The following is a 16368-nucleotide window of genomic DNA, read 5'->3' as shown; positions in this document are numbered from 1 at the left end:
AGGACCGCGTTTATAATGTATCTTTCAGAAAAAAGAGAAATTGTTCGCAAAACGTACACTTGTCATAATACGGCGGTGAGCTTCAAATCCGGTATTGGATTTCCCTATCATGAAAGGTAAAATAATCAACTTTAAGGGACCTACTTCTATGATCTAGCTATGCATTGTTAACTCACCAGTAGTGCCGGCAGGAGCAATCGTCCTCAAGTGTTTTACTACGTCCATCCTTCTTTCAGATTTCGCAGCATTGGCAAGACATCGGATCCAGCGTTTCGCCTCAGGATCTGGATTTTCAAGTGTAGTTTGATTCAACTGCATACATTCTTGTAGCCGAACAACAACTTCCTTAGCATCACATGACTGAGACTCAATGGAATCAAGAACGCCAGCGGGGAGAGCAAGTGGTGCTCTATCCGTTCCTTCAAAACAAAAATCAAATAAATACTATTTTACAAGGTTGCCACCGATTTCATTGATACGCGACCCTCGAATAAAAACTCCCTCGAGCATTTGGCGATTCGCTTCCGTCAATCATGCGCTCCTTATATGGTGTTATAGGGACGCCGCTGTTGTTTTCAAAAATATGGCGGCCACTGTGTAGCCTGTTTGTTCGACATGGTTGCTTTTTATTCTTCAAGTTTACGTTGGCGAGTGGTGCATTTTGCTCGTGCAGGGGTTGAGCGCGATGGCTATAGCAAGACTTCTGAAAGTGGGGTTGACATTTGTGAAGAAAATTCGGAAAAAATACAGAAATACCTCCACGGTTGATTACCCAGCCCGTACGGGAAAAGCAAGACAAAATATGGACGGTAGGTGAAAAAAAAAATTAAAAAAGAATAGCATAAATCGGCATAAATAAACAAGCATGCAGCAAATGACATTTATCGTCTTTATCATTTACAGCACATGACGTATTGTTTATAAGGAGAGTAATTGAAGTTAATTGAGTAATATCCAGGAGTGTACGAAGATAAAATACAGGGATGGCTCAGTTCAGTACGCAAGAGAGGAAAGACAGTCAGTGTGGCTTCCATCAATCGATGCTCAACCCCTGCACGAGCAAATACACCACTCGACAACGACCGAACAGTCTACACAGTGGCCGCCATATTTTTTTTAAAATAAGAGCGGCATTCCTATAACACCATATAAGGAGCGCATGATTGACGGAAGCGAATCGCCAAATGCTCCCGGGAGTTTTTATTCGAGGGTCGCGTATCAATGAAATCGGTGGTAAAAAGTTAAAAAAAAAAGGAATAAGAAACCAAGTATCGTTTGCATTCTCTCAAAAGATTTCTGTTGACAAAAATATAATGTCCTAGTTTCTCTTTTTTCTTGGATTTATTGAACTCTTCTTCCTAATAACAAATTCAGGTTAGAATTCCGATTGTAAATGGTACGATACCATTTTTTCGCATGCACTAAAACCAAAAACAGTTCAAGAGCCAAGAGCACCTTGGAACACAAGTACACCTGCTACCAGGGTCAATTAAAACAGCCTTCTTTTTTTTTCTGTTGTGTGTCCCTTGCTACTTTTTTTTTCGTATTTCTCACTGGAAAACGAAACTAGAGTCTGATCGCACCAGTTAGAAGATGAGGTCTGGTAATAAGCATTAATCTCATCTTCAGGTGGTTGGTGTTACGGTTTTGCGAAATAACACGTGATGTTCTGGTGTTTCTAGACAAGGCATACAAGGCGAGGATTCAGAGAAAGATATTACACCTCCCAGTGATGCAGATCAGTCATTTACAACTGTCTTGGTGGGTTACTCTGTGATAAAACAAATACAGGGACGGAAGCTGGGTAGGAAAGTCGGCCATCGCGTGGTTGTTAAATCTTTCCCTGGCGCAACCACCAACGACATGAAGCACTACCTAATGCCTACTTTTTACAAGAGCCCTCAACAGATCATTCTCTATGTAGGAAAGAATGACCTACGTGACCATTCTCCAACTGTAGTAGCTGAGAACATTGTGGACCTTGCCAGGAAAATCGAAATGGAATCTAACGCCGAAGTTATCCTATCGGAGCTGGTGTCGAGATCAGACAATGTTCCAAATGATGCTGTGAAAGCTGTTAACAAGCGCCTTTCGAAATACTGCAATCAAAATGACTGGAGAATGATTAAGCATCAAAACATTGACAGAAATTGTCTAAATAGGAGCGGACTACATCTGAATGAAAAAGGTAATAACATCCTTTTTAGAAACTTTGTGAATGCCTTAGATAATAGCTCAACGCACTGAACTCCTATTTCCAGGAGAGCCGATCAAACCCCTGCAGCCGAAGAAAATTTTAATTTCTCTTACGTGTCCTCTAGGACTGATGAAATATCTGTAGTGGAAGAGAATTCGAATCTGTCTCGTGAGTCTTCTGCCTTTTTACCTTCAATGCGTGGCTTTAAATTAGCCTCCTTAAATATTGCAAGCTTGCCGAAACACATTGACGAGCTGAGAGTTTTGCTCTTCGACCTATTAATGAGACGAGGCTTGATGATTCTGTGAGCGACGACGAAGTTTACATTCCTGGTTATGATATCATTCGCCGCGATCGTGAACATAACGGTCGATCTGGTGGGGAAGTTTGCATCTATGTTCAATCTAATATAAATTTCCCTTTACGCCCTGATCTAAGTGATATACACCCAGAAAACGTATGCATCGAGATTCGTAAACCTCGATCTAAACCCTTTCTTATTGCCACCCGGTATTGCCTGATTTCATACCGTGGGGGTCTGGGTACAAGTCTGTGTATTATGGGTTATGGCACTCAACACCCACATAGCCAGAAAGAGCACATCGAACTTTACAACATCCTCAAGTTTGGTGTTAATCAAGCTAATATTAGGTGAGATACAGCCATTCAAAAACTTAAAAAATTTACTAAGGACAAATCGTCCGTCTTGTCCGGCGTTCCATACATTTCTAAGTAAATTTTTTAAGTTTTTGAATGGCTGTATCTCGCCTAATATTAGCTTGATTAACACCAAACTTGAGGATGTTGTAAAGTTCGATGTGCTCTTTCTGGCTATGTGGGTGTTGAGTCCCATATCCCATAATACACAGACTTGTACCCAGACCCCCACGGTATGAAATCAGGCAATAGGCCTCCTAATTCATCGACTGAGATATTTTCTCATTTTGAATCTTTTGTCGGCAAGCTTGACACGGAGAACGTTGAGTTTTACTTAATGGGTGACTTTAACTGTAATTTGGCCTCTCCGCAACCTGATATCAACACAGTGTTATTAACAAATATTTTTGATATTTATAATCTTTACCAACTTATAGATGGTCCAACTCGCATTACTAACACATCTTCTACTCTGATTGATGTTATTCTTACAAATTGTCAGAATAATATTGTTTCCGCTGGTGAGTCCCATGTAAGTCTAAGTGACCATAGTCTCGTTTATACTTTCCGTAAGATTTCCATCAATTCACCTAAAGGTCATTCTACCTTAACTTATAGGAAATTCAGCAATTTCGACTCCGCAAGGTTTCGCCTTGATTTTCAACACAAGATTGGGAGGTAAACAGTTATGATGACCCAAGCGTTATGTGGGACACTTGGAAAGATTTATTTTTCCAATGCGTTGATAAGCACGCCCCACTGCGCACAAAACGCATTCGGGCATCTAAATCACCCTGGATCACACCTCAGCTGAAGAAAAAATGCATTATAAAGATGTTCTCAAAGTGAAGGCCATTCGTTCCGGAAATGCATGTGATTGGTTGATGTTTAAAAAATGTCGCAACGCTGTAAACAATGAAATCAAACAAGCCAAGGAACAATTCTTCAAAAATGCGTTGCGTGAAAGCGAAGGTAATTCCCGTTTGACTTGGCGAATAATTAACGAACTTACTTCGAGAAAAATCCACAGCTCTTCTGTTAGAGAGATTAAATTAGATAACACTAGCATTAACGATCCTCGGGAACTTTCGTCTGCTTTTAATGATCATTTTTCTAGTATTGGAGTGAAACTTATCAATGCAATCCAGCAGAATGGAAACACCCCATCTTACCTAGATTATGTTATGGAGACTGAACATAGAACCACTGACTGCTCAACAGTCTTTTCTTTATTATCTAAACTTTGTAAATCTAAAGCGACGGGCCTAGATAAAATCTCGGCACGACTTCTTCGAGAGTGTGCTGATCTAATCGCAAGTTCTCTTTGTGCTATCTTTAAATGATCTATTGTATCCGGTGTCTTTCGTACTGAATGGAAATCCACAAAAGTAATTTCTTTATTTAAACAGGGAGAACGTTCCGATTTAAATAGTTACCGCCCTATTTCTATTATCCCTGTTGTGGCTAAGGTCTTTGAGCGAATCGTATACAATCAATTTTACGAATATTTAACTGTAAATAATCTGATTTCCTGTAATCAGTCAGGGTTTCGTTCCCTTCATTCCACTGCTACTGCCTTGCTCGAAGCCACCGATAATTGAGCTTTTAATATAGATAAAGGTAATGTTAATGCAGTAATTTTTCTTGATTTGAAGAAATCTTTCGACACCGTCGATCATTCTATTTTGCTATCTAAATTAAAGGCTTTTGGTGTCGGAAGCAACTCGTCTAATTGGTTTAAATCCTATTTGGATAATCGTATGCAGAAATGCTTTGTAAATGGCTCTCTCTCTCTGATAGCCAACCTTTAACTTGCGGTATTCCTCAAGGTACTATCCTTGGACCTCTTCTTTTTCTACTCTACATAAACGATCTACTGAACTGTCTTGTTAACGCACATCCTAGAATGTATGCGGACGATACTCATTTGACCTTTGCCAGTAACGACGTTGCGCATCTAGAAGAAAATATGAACGATGATCTAAATAAAATTACTGAATGGTTAACGGCAAATAATCTCACTCTTAATAGGTCAAAGACCGAGTTTATGTTGATTGGTTCAAGGCAAAGGTTAAATACTTTTAACAGACTCCCGTCCTTTACTATCGACGGTAATTCTATAAAACAAGTAGAATTTACGAAATCTCTTGGAGTATATGTAGACGAAAACTTAACTTGGAACATACATATCGAACATATTTCCAAAAAAATTACTTCCTGCATTGGCATCTTAAAGAGAAATGGGTCTTTTGTTCCTTTCGAAACGCTCCTATGCATCTATAATACTTTAGTTCAACCTCATTTCGATTACCGAGTGTCGTATGGGGGAATTGCAATAAATCTCTTTCTATTAAACTACAAAAACTACAGAATCGCGCTGCACGTATTTTAACCTCTTCTTCATATGATGCCAATGCGGATGATCTCTTTAGACTTGGCTGACAAAAACTTTAACTTCAACGTGATCTAAAAACAGTCACCATGGTCTATAAATCTCTCAATGGTCTCGCCCCTGGTTATTTGAAATCAATGTTTACTAATGGGAGTACAATATCTACCTATTCTCTTAGGAGTTGTGAGGGCAAACTAGCTGTCCCACTCCCCCGCAGCAATTTTCTAAAAAACAGTTTCAGCTACAGTGGTGCGTTGCTGTGGAACAGCTTACCTATCAATCTGCGGCAAGCACAATCTCTTGCTAGTTTCAAATCCGGCTGTAGAGGTTTCCTCTTCGATAATGATTAATTAATTCACACGGCATTTTCATAAGATAAGACTTATCCGCTCTTTGAACAACCGGGGCCTGATGTTTTACCCGTGGATAAATAAAGTTAAATAAATAAATAAATAAATAAATAAATAAATATAACAGAATATTTCTCCCTAGGCACTCTTTGAACAACCGGGGCCTGATAATTCACCCGTAGATAAATAAAGTTAAATAAATAAATAAATACAACAGAGTATTTCTCCCTAGGCATTCTTAACGGAACTTGAAAGTCTTAGAGTAAAAATTGAACGAAAACGTACGAAAAATGCTGCCAGGTCAAATAGTTGCAGAAGACAGGGGTTAAAAGGTCGGTATAAAACATTGCCGTTATATTCCATTGAATGTTTGAAAAATAAATTTAAAAATAGCCTACCGTCCTTGAAAGGAACGATGCTTCTTTCATCGATACTAAGTCCAGTAGCAGCTTGCTCCTGTAAGGGAAAAATGATACATTGTAAATCTTCCTTTACGTTTTGTTTTACCTTTGTTACGTTTCACGATTTACAGATTTCTCGGCATTATTCGCACGACCTTAAAGATAAAGTTGTGTCTTTCCGCGAATACCAGAATATGAAGTGTAACTACCGTTTTCACGATTACCATTGATATATATATACAAAAACTATTTCATCTGATACGTCAGCTAAGTGATGAACAAACAGTCAAAACGTGTTACGTAACTATGGCGACGAGGTACAATTACCATAATTTTTTTCTACTATAGAGATTAAACCAACCTGTTTAACTGAAATCCTGTCCTCTTTTGCACATGAAAATGAGAACCAAGGTTCAAACATCTTCGTGCGAATCCTGCAATCCCTAAGGCCACCCCTGGTGCAGTATTGGACCTTCTGCAATTCCATTTCTGACAAAAAATGTAGGCACTCGCAACCACGTACTTCATGAGCGCGGCATTTGACAGAACTCTTTTGAGAACAAACTGGACAGCACACACACATTTCGTAGCGCATGTTTTTTAGCCAGCCAAATTCCAGCCGCATGCACTCCAGAATCAGTTTCAGTTTGCCATGGATATCACGGCTTATGGTAGCGTCAAATTGGACATGGCTAAGCCCTGCCGCTTCCACCTCAACAGCATCACTTCCATTGTGAAGGACGACTTCGATAGACGAGGAATGGCAGAGAAAAGTAACAAACGTTCCTCGGTCAGGAAGTATGTGAAACAGTGCAAAATTATGGAACAGTTCAGGATTCAGCATGCTTTCCCACTCCTCCTTGCACCACTTGTAAACTTGCAGAATTAGTCGGGAAAACAGGCCTGGAGGCACCCGACCAGATTCGAACCTCACAAAAAGTGGAGGAATTTGCACAGAAGCAAGAAGCTCAAGGACGTCCTCTGTCGGAGGAGACATCAACATCGATGGTACAAGGTACTGTTTGTTTGTGTCTAGGTGAGGCCAGGAACAGAGCAAGCTAAATCTTTCCATTATTGCAATGAGGCTTTGGCAGGTTACTTGGCTTTCAAGCAGGGGTCCCCATGCATGATATAGCAGTCGTTCATCCAGTATTCCAGTCTTCTCGAGCTTAACCCACAGCTCTTCAACGTTTTCGTCTGAGTGCTCGTATCTTTTAACAGTAATTACCTTCTTGAGGACATCAATGAGCCACTGGGGGTCCAAAATCACCATAGCCTCCAACTCTGGCGTTTCACTGAAATTAATCAAAATTCTCTGATCATGTAGAAAGTCCAACACTGTCCTTAACTGGTCATGGTCATTTATTGCGCACTTAACTGAAGCAACTTTTCTAGCTTTCTCCAAAGGAATCCACTTGAAGCCGTCTTTGCGCAAGAGTTGCAGCTCATTTTCATACCTCAACCACTTCAATGGAATAAACTCTTTCACCTGGGGTAGCTTCTTAGCAGTAGCAAGTATTTCCGCCCTCAGGCGAACAACTTCTGGACACTCTTGCTTGCCTCCTGATTTTGTGTTGTCGACAACAAAGACATCCTTAAATAGGTGATTACCATAAATCTTCTCTCGTAAGAATCCATAGAGTTCGAGCGCCAGCTGCCTGGGATCCGTGCAGTGATAAGGCTGGTCTGAATGAGTGCACACTAAAAATACTGGAGGCAATCTTGTAGGTGTTAAGTCAGACACAGCAGCGCCCTGACACGGAGCATCTGGACGAACCAAAGAATAAACTGAAGACATCCAAAAATCAAGATAGTCAAGATTGCTCTTACTGTAACTGATTTCTTCGTTCATCTTGTACAATCCTTTTCTGACAGGAACGTTGGCTTCCTCGTGCGGATTAAGACTTAAGTCATAAGTCAAAAGGTAGATAGCCTTTTTTGTCAGGAAGATTGGATGGGTGGTGTAGTAGACTGACTGTCCGCCAAAATCCCACAGAATTGAATATATTTCTTCCTCTTCATCGACCGTTTGATCGTCTTCCAGCAAATTTGCAACCAATGTCGCCAAGTCTCCCGGTAGCTCTGAGACCAACATATTTTCCTTGGCTTCCTCCTCTGTTGGTCTGAAGTCTTCAACTGAAAACTCAGTGTTACTTGTGCTTGTTCTTGTGTCATCTCTTTTGTCGGTGGTGACTGTTGATTCTTCATCATAAGGGGGCTCTGTTTCCTTGGCAAGTGTTGATTCTTCTGAATAATTGGGATCTCTTCTCTCTTTTCTCAAGTCTGGAATCATCAGTTTCGCCGCGAGGTGATCAAAAAAAGACTTTGAATTGTAGTCAGTTTTTTTTCCTCTCTCGCCTGTCTTCCATATCTCTGTTGAGACTTTAAAATGTGAAGGATCCGTCTCTATTCCTTCTGTGCTTCTTTCAGTTGCACTAAAAGTTTCCCCTGTTAAAGACTTCTTTAGACTGGTCTTTCCTGCTCGATCTTGCCCAATTATCATCACGGGTATTCTTTTGATGTGCGTTTTACCATCTTTAAGAGCGCTGTTGTAGGCTTGAACAGCCAAGGGGCCACGCGAAAGAACCTCTAAAGGAACTAGGTTAACAAAATAAATATTGATGTTGAATATTGATGTTGAATATTTTCTGCATTGTGTTGAATACCCAGTAAGTAACTTGCTAAGGAAACAGTACCGGGAGTCTTCTTTAGTTTCTTAAAGCTTCCTCACAGGATTTAACTGACCACTTCTCTACAACTAAACATAACTCCAGCTAAGTTTAGCTAAAGGGTACACAGTTATGTATCTGACGTTTAGACATCTTTATGTTCCCGATTCATGAAACCTTTGAGAATTCCAGACAGTACCTACAACGAGCAGTAAATGAAGAGCTCAGAAAGAAAACAACTGAAAAATAAGCTTAGTCAGGACTAGGCCTCTCAACGTGGCCGAAGCCAAAGTCGGCTACATCCAAACATGCCTACCGTGGGAACCATGTTGAAAGTATTAAGTATATTCATTCAAAATAACCCATGTGACATCCTAAAATTTGTTTAAGACGTGTGCAGGCTAAGCTAGATCTTGATCAACTTAAATCACAAGACTGACCTGACGGATACAAACGTTGAAGTCTGTAAATGGTTTGAACCTAGGAGCCATGTATTATCCGGGTGAGTGTAGTCCTGAGAAGGACTGTTGGGGGTGACTGACTGACGATTCAACAGCCCCAACGGAAGTCATCTTCAGAGTCAAGTAAATTTTGAAACGTCACAAGATGGTATAAATATCTCTCTCATTGTTGACCTGATTGGTCAACGAAGTCGAGACGTTATAAATCGTTTGTTTTGTTAGTTATTGAAGCTGTGATGTCAACGTTGAGATATTAAGCTGTCCACTGTTCGAAGTCACAACACCAGTGACGGTCACGCTACTGTGTGATGGCCGCTCCAAAAATAAATTTCCTGACGCGGCGCGTCAGGTTATGTTTCCTTAACAGGAAAATTCTCCTCTTTTGAGGGCTCATTATAAAATTCACAGACGCAGACGAGACTGACAACCTTGAGAACTCTTGTCGTAATGACATGTGACACGCTCGAAAATCCCTCTGGCAAACTTAACCGTTATCACCACTCATCTTAAGACCCCTTCTATTAATTCTAGCATTTTAAAAAAAAACAGCGGCATCAATCGTTAAAATAGTAACGAAACTACTATGGTGAGAAGTACCCAGTTTCCACGGAACTCAATTTCCGACGAAACTAGATTGAGGATTTATGCCTTTTTACGCTTGGTGATGTCCTTTAGTTTGACGGACATAAAAATGTCTCAGACAGTTAAGTTTGTTTAGTTTCAAACATTTTAAAGCCAATAACCAAATACTCTTTGGCTTGTCGATCCCGCCACCGACTCAAATTCTGTTTTTTAGTTTGAAAGTCATGCCATGGATTGACGCTGACAAATTTTTCAACAATGTAAATGACAGAAAAGATAGAGAAACGTGTCCGATGTTGGATGGCAAAACCGTTTTCTGTTAGCTTTTCCTTTACAATAATTTTGCCATGTCGTTTTGTATTTTCGTGGTTCATTTCACGGCATAGCCTTTGGGAGCTATAGTTACTACAATGTGACACAGGTATAGGTTGATTGCACGCCATGTTGGTGGTATGGAACAATTAGATATTTCTCCTCTAGGAGTGAACTTCCATTTTTATGCAAACTATGGGAACAAATTTCTTTTGTTTTTACCACCAACATGGCGGCAATTCAATACACCCATACCTTTCGTGTTGTAGTTCATTTGTATTTGTAATACTAAAAAGGAAGAAAAAGCCATCAAGTTACCTGAAGATACGTCGTTGTCGTCATGATCAGTATCACTATCACTTACATCATTTGCCAGAACCGGGACTAAGTAAGCAAGAAAAAAGTACCATAATTGAAAGCCTGCGGAACACTTCATGCGGGGTCGGCAAAGGAAAGAAAAGGTCAGAAATATGACAGAAATAAAAAAGGCATTTGTTGAGCCATTGCTACGAAGGAATCTCCATTAAGTGCAGTGAAATATATAAACATCTAATTACAGGTAATTGTCTTTTTGTCCCTAAAATGGAGTGGAATCTCGTTCACGTAGTGTTTTAGCAATAGAACGGGAACGTCAGTTAACAACGGCGCGTGCATCGAAAATACCCATGAGATAGTCGAAAAAGACTCGCGTCCAGACTTTTCCGCGCGCTCTCGCGTCCTCAGATCGATGACGTTCCCGTTCTGTTGCTAAATCAACCTATAACATGTTATAACGTCATAAGCCATTGTATTCATATCACGAAGAAGCGGCACAGGAATTTCGTCAGTATGTGGTGGAATAAATACATCTTGTTAACCAGGCACGAGGACAGTACTAGGAGAATATCGGTCCGAGTTCTTGACAGTACCGACAGAGCTAAAGAAAAGATACCGAGGGCCGATATTCTCCCAGTACGGTCTCGAGCAAGCTTGTTTAAAAAGAGATTTATTACACGAGTGAGAAGAACTTTGAAGATACTTAATATACATATATTTTTTTTAAACCAAAAAAATTGCGGGAAATTAGCGGGAAAAAAGATTTTTCAATCTTAAAATTCGGATAAGCCATTACTGTTTAACTTGCTTTTAATTGTACCAATCAAGTACAAAATCTAGCAAGCGTGACGGGATCTGTTGTAGACAAATTGGATCTGTCAATACTGCCAAAAAAACTAACGTCCATTACCATTCAACTCACTTGTTTTCCAAACAAAAAAGCGTTGACTCTATGAAGATCTTTAAACGAGGAAAGAATAAGTGTAACAAATCGGACTGTTTTGACGCTTTGTAGTTTTAAACACCTGCAAACTAAATGTCTTAAAAATGAGCGGCTCATCTGGCATGTGGAGACTCAAGATTGATTGGTGGGAAGAAGCAGTCACCAAACGCCCGACAGCGAGTAAGAAATGTAATTCAATCTACGTCGTTGCATTCAATGACAAACCCTTTTCGGTCGCTTTAGAGCTAGTTTATCAACAATTTTAACTGGCCCTGTTGGTCATGCGAAGATGTGCAGATTTTGGTGGAAATTGTGAAATTTGCCATGAAAGTACCAGACTTGGGGAAAATGATCAGAGATATGTGTGAACTGTTTACAGATATGGAACCAGCACCAAAATAAAGTTTGATTGACATTATAAGTAATTTTTGTTGTTGTTTTTTGTTTTTTTAATAGCCGCCATCTTGATCGGAAGTGATCATAGTATTCACATAAAGTGGTCAGAGACAGTCACTTAATCATTAATAGACTTTTTGTTATTTCCGTATTGTTTCATCAAAATAAGTATTGTAACGCTTATTTCAAAGCTATTTGCTGATACAAAATTGAAAATAGAGTCTAAATGAAGTGCTGGAGAGTTTTAAAATCCAGTTCTTTAAGCGTATCAGTCTACAGAAGTGTTCTTTAAAAATTACCCAAATGAAATTTTATCACAAAATTTCTGCATAAAATGATAAAAAAGGAGTAGTTCGTTTGCTTTACGCTAATGTAAAATGATTAGTATATAGTCCCAATGTACACTGTGGCCTTAGTACTCACCGTCCGCCATTTTGATTCTCTAGAAATTCAGTATGTGCTTGTTCTTTTTTCTCACCCCGAACGGGTATTATTCTTAATTTTAAAATGTGTAGTTCTACTAGTTTTAAAAATGAAGATCACCCAGAAACTTGCTGGAAACTCTGATCAGATATTGTGTTGGTGTTGGATACAACACGATTGCATATAACATTACCTGGGTCAGTGAAATGGAAAGTACGACACATGAAGTACCAGTGGTGAGGGGGGGGGGGGGGATGTTTTTGTCCTCTTTTTCGTGGTGGTTTCTCATTAATACGCGGTGGCATACATTAACGACGATGACGTCACCGCCTATTGTCTTGATCACTCATTATAGGATGACGTCATATTTTATTTTAGCCTTACCAACAGGTTATGAACTGGTTTGACAGGTTGATCAATGATGTCATGCTCTATTTTTGTCTTATGGCAGTCATGGGCGGTATCACCGGTTTGACAGGTTTTTGAAGTTATTTTTGGATACATGATGTCATAGTCTATAGCCATTGAGATATAATTGATTTTAATAAAGTCATTTAAGTTCAATTCGGGCGCTAAAATCGCCATTCTCGCCAAAGTCGCCATTGAAATGCCTGTGTTTTACCTTAGAGCTTGCGTGGATATTACACGCGTTTCAGTCGAGGGTGTGTCTGAAAAAAAATAAATACACATAACTACAAATGGCCCGTTTGTCTCCTTTTGTCCCTTTTGGCGTGATTTTGGCCATTCGGGCCTGGTAATGGCCTTTCTGGCCTGTGTTTGGCCTTTTCTGACAGTTGGCTATATAGCCTGACTTTTCCCGAAAACTCGGAAATAATAAAAAATATTTGGTGTGTGTTTCTCGCCTAAATTAACTAAGCGCCTTTCCCGCCTAATGACTAAAAAACGATTCGTTTCAGGTTGAGCTTTGTTGAGGATTAAAGAGTTAAGACAGTCTTTTGTTGTCTTTGTTTATTACAGTGCTCGGAATAAGAATGCTTCAGTTCATAGATTCCTTGCTCCTAAATTGTGCGTGTTAAAACACACACATAGAGATTTCACAATATGTATATCACATTAAAGTCGATTATGTTTGATGTTAATGACTGTCCACCTTTACTTACAACAATGGTCAATGCGCTTTGGTTTTCAGATCAGAGACTTAAGCTCTTGTGTAACCTCTCTTCACGGTCCGTTAGCCACTAATTATGCAAAAAGCAGTGACTTAAACCAAAACCTAAATTTGCATAAAAACTCTACGGAAAAAGCCAATTAACTTATCATAAACAATAGACAGCTTTAGTTGGTAGAAATAATCAAGTAAAACACAATCAAAACACGCGACTACTAAATGCTTGCTATTAAACAAGGCACATTTCTTGAGAGACCTGACTGAATAACTTATTGCCTTTGACCAGCGAATACAGAAAAATATTTAAATACTGGAGATTTTGAACGAATCAAAGTAACTCTCAGTTCTATTTCTTAATCGCCGAGTTTGCTTTCGTATGTTTATAAAAGTCATCTGTTTCTATACCTCAGAACGGGTTATGTCTGATTTAATTGTTGCTTTTTTAAGGGAATATTGGTTCCTCCTACCCCTCCTCAATTCTACTGTTTTCCCTCCTCCTCCTCCATAAATAATTATTTATTTCTTTTTTACCTTTGCATGTGATACTGTGGTCGAGATACATATGTCATTTGTGAGCAAATTTAGGTTCATGCTGAAGTGTTCTATCAACCCTGTTCTCAGGAAGAAGTTAGACTCTAGGAATGAGGTTAGTATTTGTATTAAGCATTGTCATTTATTATGTTGTAACCCATGCCATCAAGTAATTTTGGTATGTTTGTGTGTGATTGAGGAGTAGTTTCCAATATTATTTTGACAGTAACTGCATTTTACCAGAAGCTCTTAAAGGTTTCCTATGTTATATCTTTTATTAGCATACCTGTCTTATCCAGCAGGGTACAGAAACAAAAATTAGTCATGAACTTGCCATCATGTGTAGCTAGGCAAAGAGTATCTAACAGCTTATGGGGGGGTGCCTCATGCCTGTACTGCAGGGGGGGGGGGGGGGGCATAGTTCACACGTGAAAATGCATGGCCGGCATAATGTCCTTGGGCCAAGTTAACGAAGTCCAGCAAATCCTATAGCTCCCCCTCTCTGACGGGGCTTAAGCACAGGGCTGAAGGGGTGCTGCAGGCAGCAATTCCCCGCCCTTAATTATTTTATTAAACATCTCTGAATAACTGACAAGAGATAGAACAAAATGCAGTGAACAAAAATAGAAAGGATAAGATAAGGCAAGCAACAAGAGAAAATGGGAGGGTGGGAGGGGAAAACTTTGCTGCTGCTCAACTTGCAGCCTTCCAAGAAAGTGGCAATTGAAAAGACTGGCACAGAATAAGATGCAAGGCAGGCTGGAAATCACATATCATATTTAGGGTAGACTGCAATAATAAGGCGGGCTCAATAGTTGTTGCTTGCTAACATTGACCTTTATTTTATGCTAAAATGTTAATAAACCGGTCTAAAATTTCTAGAAGTATGCCATATGAGGGCCTTTAACAGTGATAGTTATCAGTGACTTGTTTTGCACAGACTTTTTTGTTGATATTCTATCACTCAGCAGCCATCAGTAACAACTTCCCTGTCTTTTGTATCTCTATACCTGGCTTCCAGTGTTTCATCATCATGTTATTAGTATCAATTTTTACTTGCAGTTTTAGTTGGTCAATTGTACCTTGTAAGGTGACCCATCTTTCATTTTTTGTTTGTTTTTGTTTTACAGAGAACTGCTTCAGTTGATGATAACCTCGCCATTTTTACGCAACTCCAAATTGTTGCTATTGGAGAAGGCTTTGACTCTGACAAACTCTATGTTGCATTTTAAGGAAAGGTTTTGTACAGTATTCCTCACCAGATATCATGGACAGCATTAGGGCCTTGCTGTTGTTGTTTTATAATTATATTCGACATGGTATATAAAGACAGCAAAGCCATGATGTCCTTTTTTTAGAGCAGGCTTAGCAGTCATTTTGTGTTTCAGTTTGGTTTGCCAAAAAAGTTAAAGTGAGAGAATAAAATAATGTTGTGTTGTTCACAAAATGTTTCTCCTGTGTATATATTTATCAGTTTCGTGTATTAGGGAAGTATAATTAACAATTATTCCACGAGCGCGCGCTGGATATGAGATGATAGATAGCCAACGAGGCGCGAAGCGCCGAGTTGGCTATAATCATCTCATATCCAACAAGCGCGAGTGGAATAATTGTTTTATTAAAAACAATCAAGAAATATTGTAAGTTATGGCTGGTTTCACTTAGCAAGAACAACCAGAAGACCATTTTAATGATCCTTATCCTCGGACATGGTATAATATAACAATAGAGTTGATGTTCGCGGGCGTAAATATGTTTTTGGCCCGACTCAAAACGAGTTCTGAGAAGGGCCAAAAACATATTTACGCCCAAGAACATCAACTCTATTACTATTATAATAATTTCAGAGGGCATTCACAAAAGGAATCAAAGACAGTACAGTAAGCGATCGCGATAACTTCTGTGAACGCTGCCGGAATAACATAACATAACATAACATTTTATTCAGGAGGCTTTAACACAAATACAAAAACATCCTGAATAGCGAAAAAAGTGAGGTTAACCCTATACAAAAACAATTTCTCTAACTAACTGCAAAAATATTTTAAAATTTCTAGAATTAGATCGCGGAATCGCGTCGGCGTTTATTTTATTGTATAAAAGCTTTCGTTGTCACCAAAACTTAAAACTTTGGCAGAACACCGCAAATTTTGTCAAAAGAACCTTTGCTTCTATGTTTTCAAAAGGAAAATAACAGAATTTTGTAAACAGCGAAGAAATAGTCTGTTACGACTGTTAAAATTAATTGTGCAATTGCTTAACTGAGCTGGTTTCGCTCAAAGAAGACAAGTTACATTCACCTCGCCTCCGGCCGTGGAGCTACTACAGGCATTATTTCCACCATCGCCCACGAGTTTCTGTATTTAAGTCCTCTTCATCTAGCTCAGACGACTGAGAATTTGCTTCTTCGTTAGGTTTTCCATCGATTTTGTAGCTCAAAACAATCTTTCTGCAGATGGCAGCGCTTCCAGTCAAACAAACAAGAAAACGGCGCGAACAGTTGAATGGCTTCTAGTTCTTATTGGCTGGTTACGTTATTTTCTTCTTTCTTATTGGCTCAGAGCAGCGGGCTAAAATATATTTTAGCCCGGTGAATTCTTCATTTTAGCC

General features: G+C 39.3%; 1 protein-coding gene, 1 long non-coding RNA gene and 1 pseudogene across 2 annotated transcripts in view; 2 read left to right on the top strand and 1 right to left on the bottom strand.

Moving 5' to 3' along the window:
* Nucleotides 1–16368, bottom strand: part of LOC146448687 (uncharacterized) — a 31770-nt gene that overhangs the window by 1409 nt on the left and 13993 nt on the right. Inside the window, exons 5-8 of the mRNA XM_085102402.1 lie at nt 10340–10405; nt 6359–8595; nt 5995–6052; nt 177–419 (exon numbers count right to left, since the gene is read on the bottom strand). Of these exons, the coding sequence (XP_084958528.1) occupies nt 177–419; nt 5995–6052; nt 6359–8595; nt 10340–10405 (2604 nt within the window). The remainder of the gene's footprint in view (nt 1–176; nt 420–5994; nt 6053–6358; nt 8596–10339; nt 10406–16368) is intronic.
* On the top strand, nt 1594–4197 carry LOC146448689 (uncharacterized; annotated as a pseudogene).
* On the top strand, nt 13746–15205 carry LOC146448688 (uncharacterized). Its single transcript, XR_014860938.1, has 2 exons — nt 13746–13873; nt 14889–15205. It is a non-coding gene; the product is annotated as an uncharacterized LOC146448688 (long non-coding RNA).

The sequence above is a fragment of the Pavona decussata genome, unplaced genomic scaffold (assembly GCF_977016875.1).
Source record: "Pavona decussata unplaced genomic scaffold, jaPavDecu1.1 SCAFFOLD_835, whole genome shotgun sequence".
NCBI lineage: Eukaryota > Metazoa > Cnidaria > Anthozoa > Scleractinia > Agariciidae > Pavona > Pavona decussata.
This window is presented reverse-complemented; position numbering and strand designations above follow the sequence as displayed.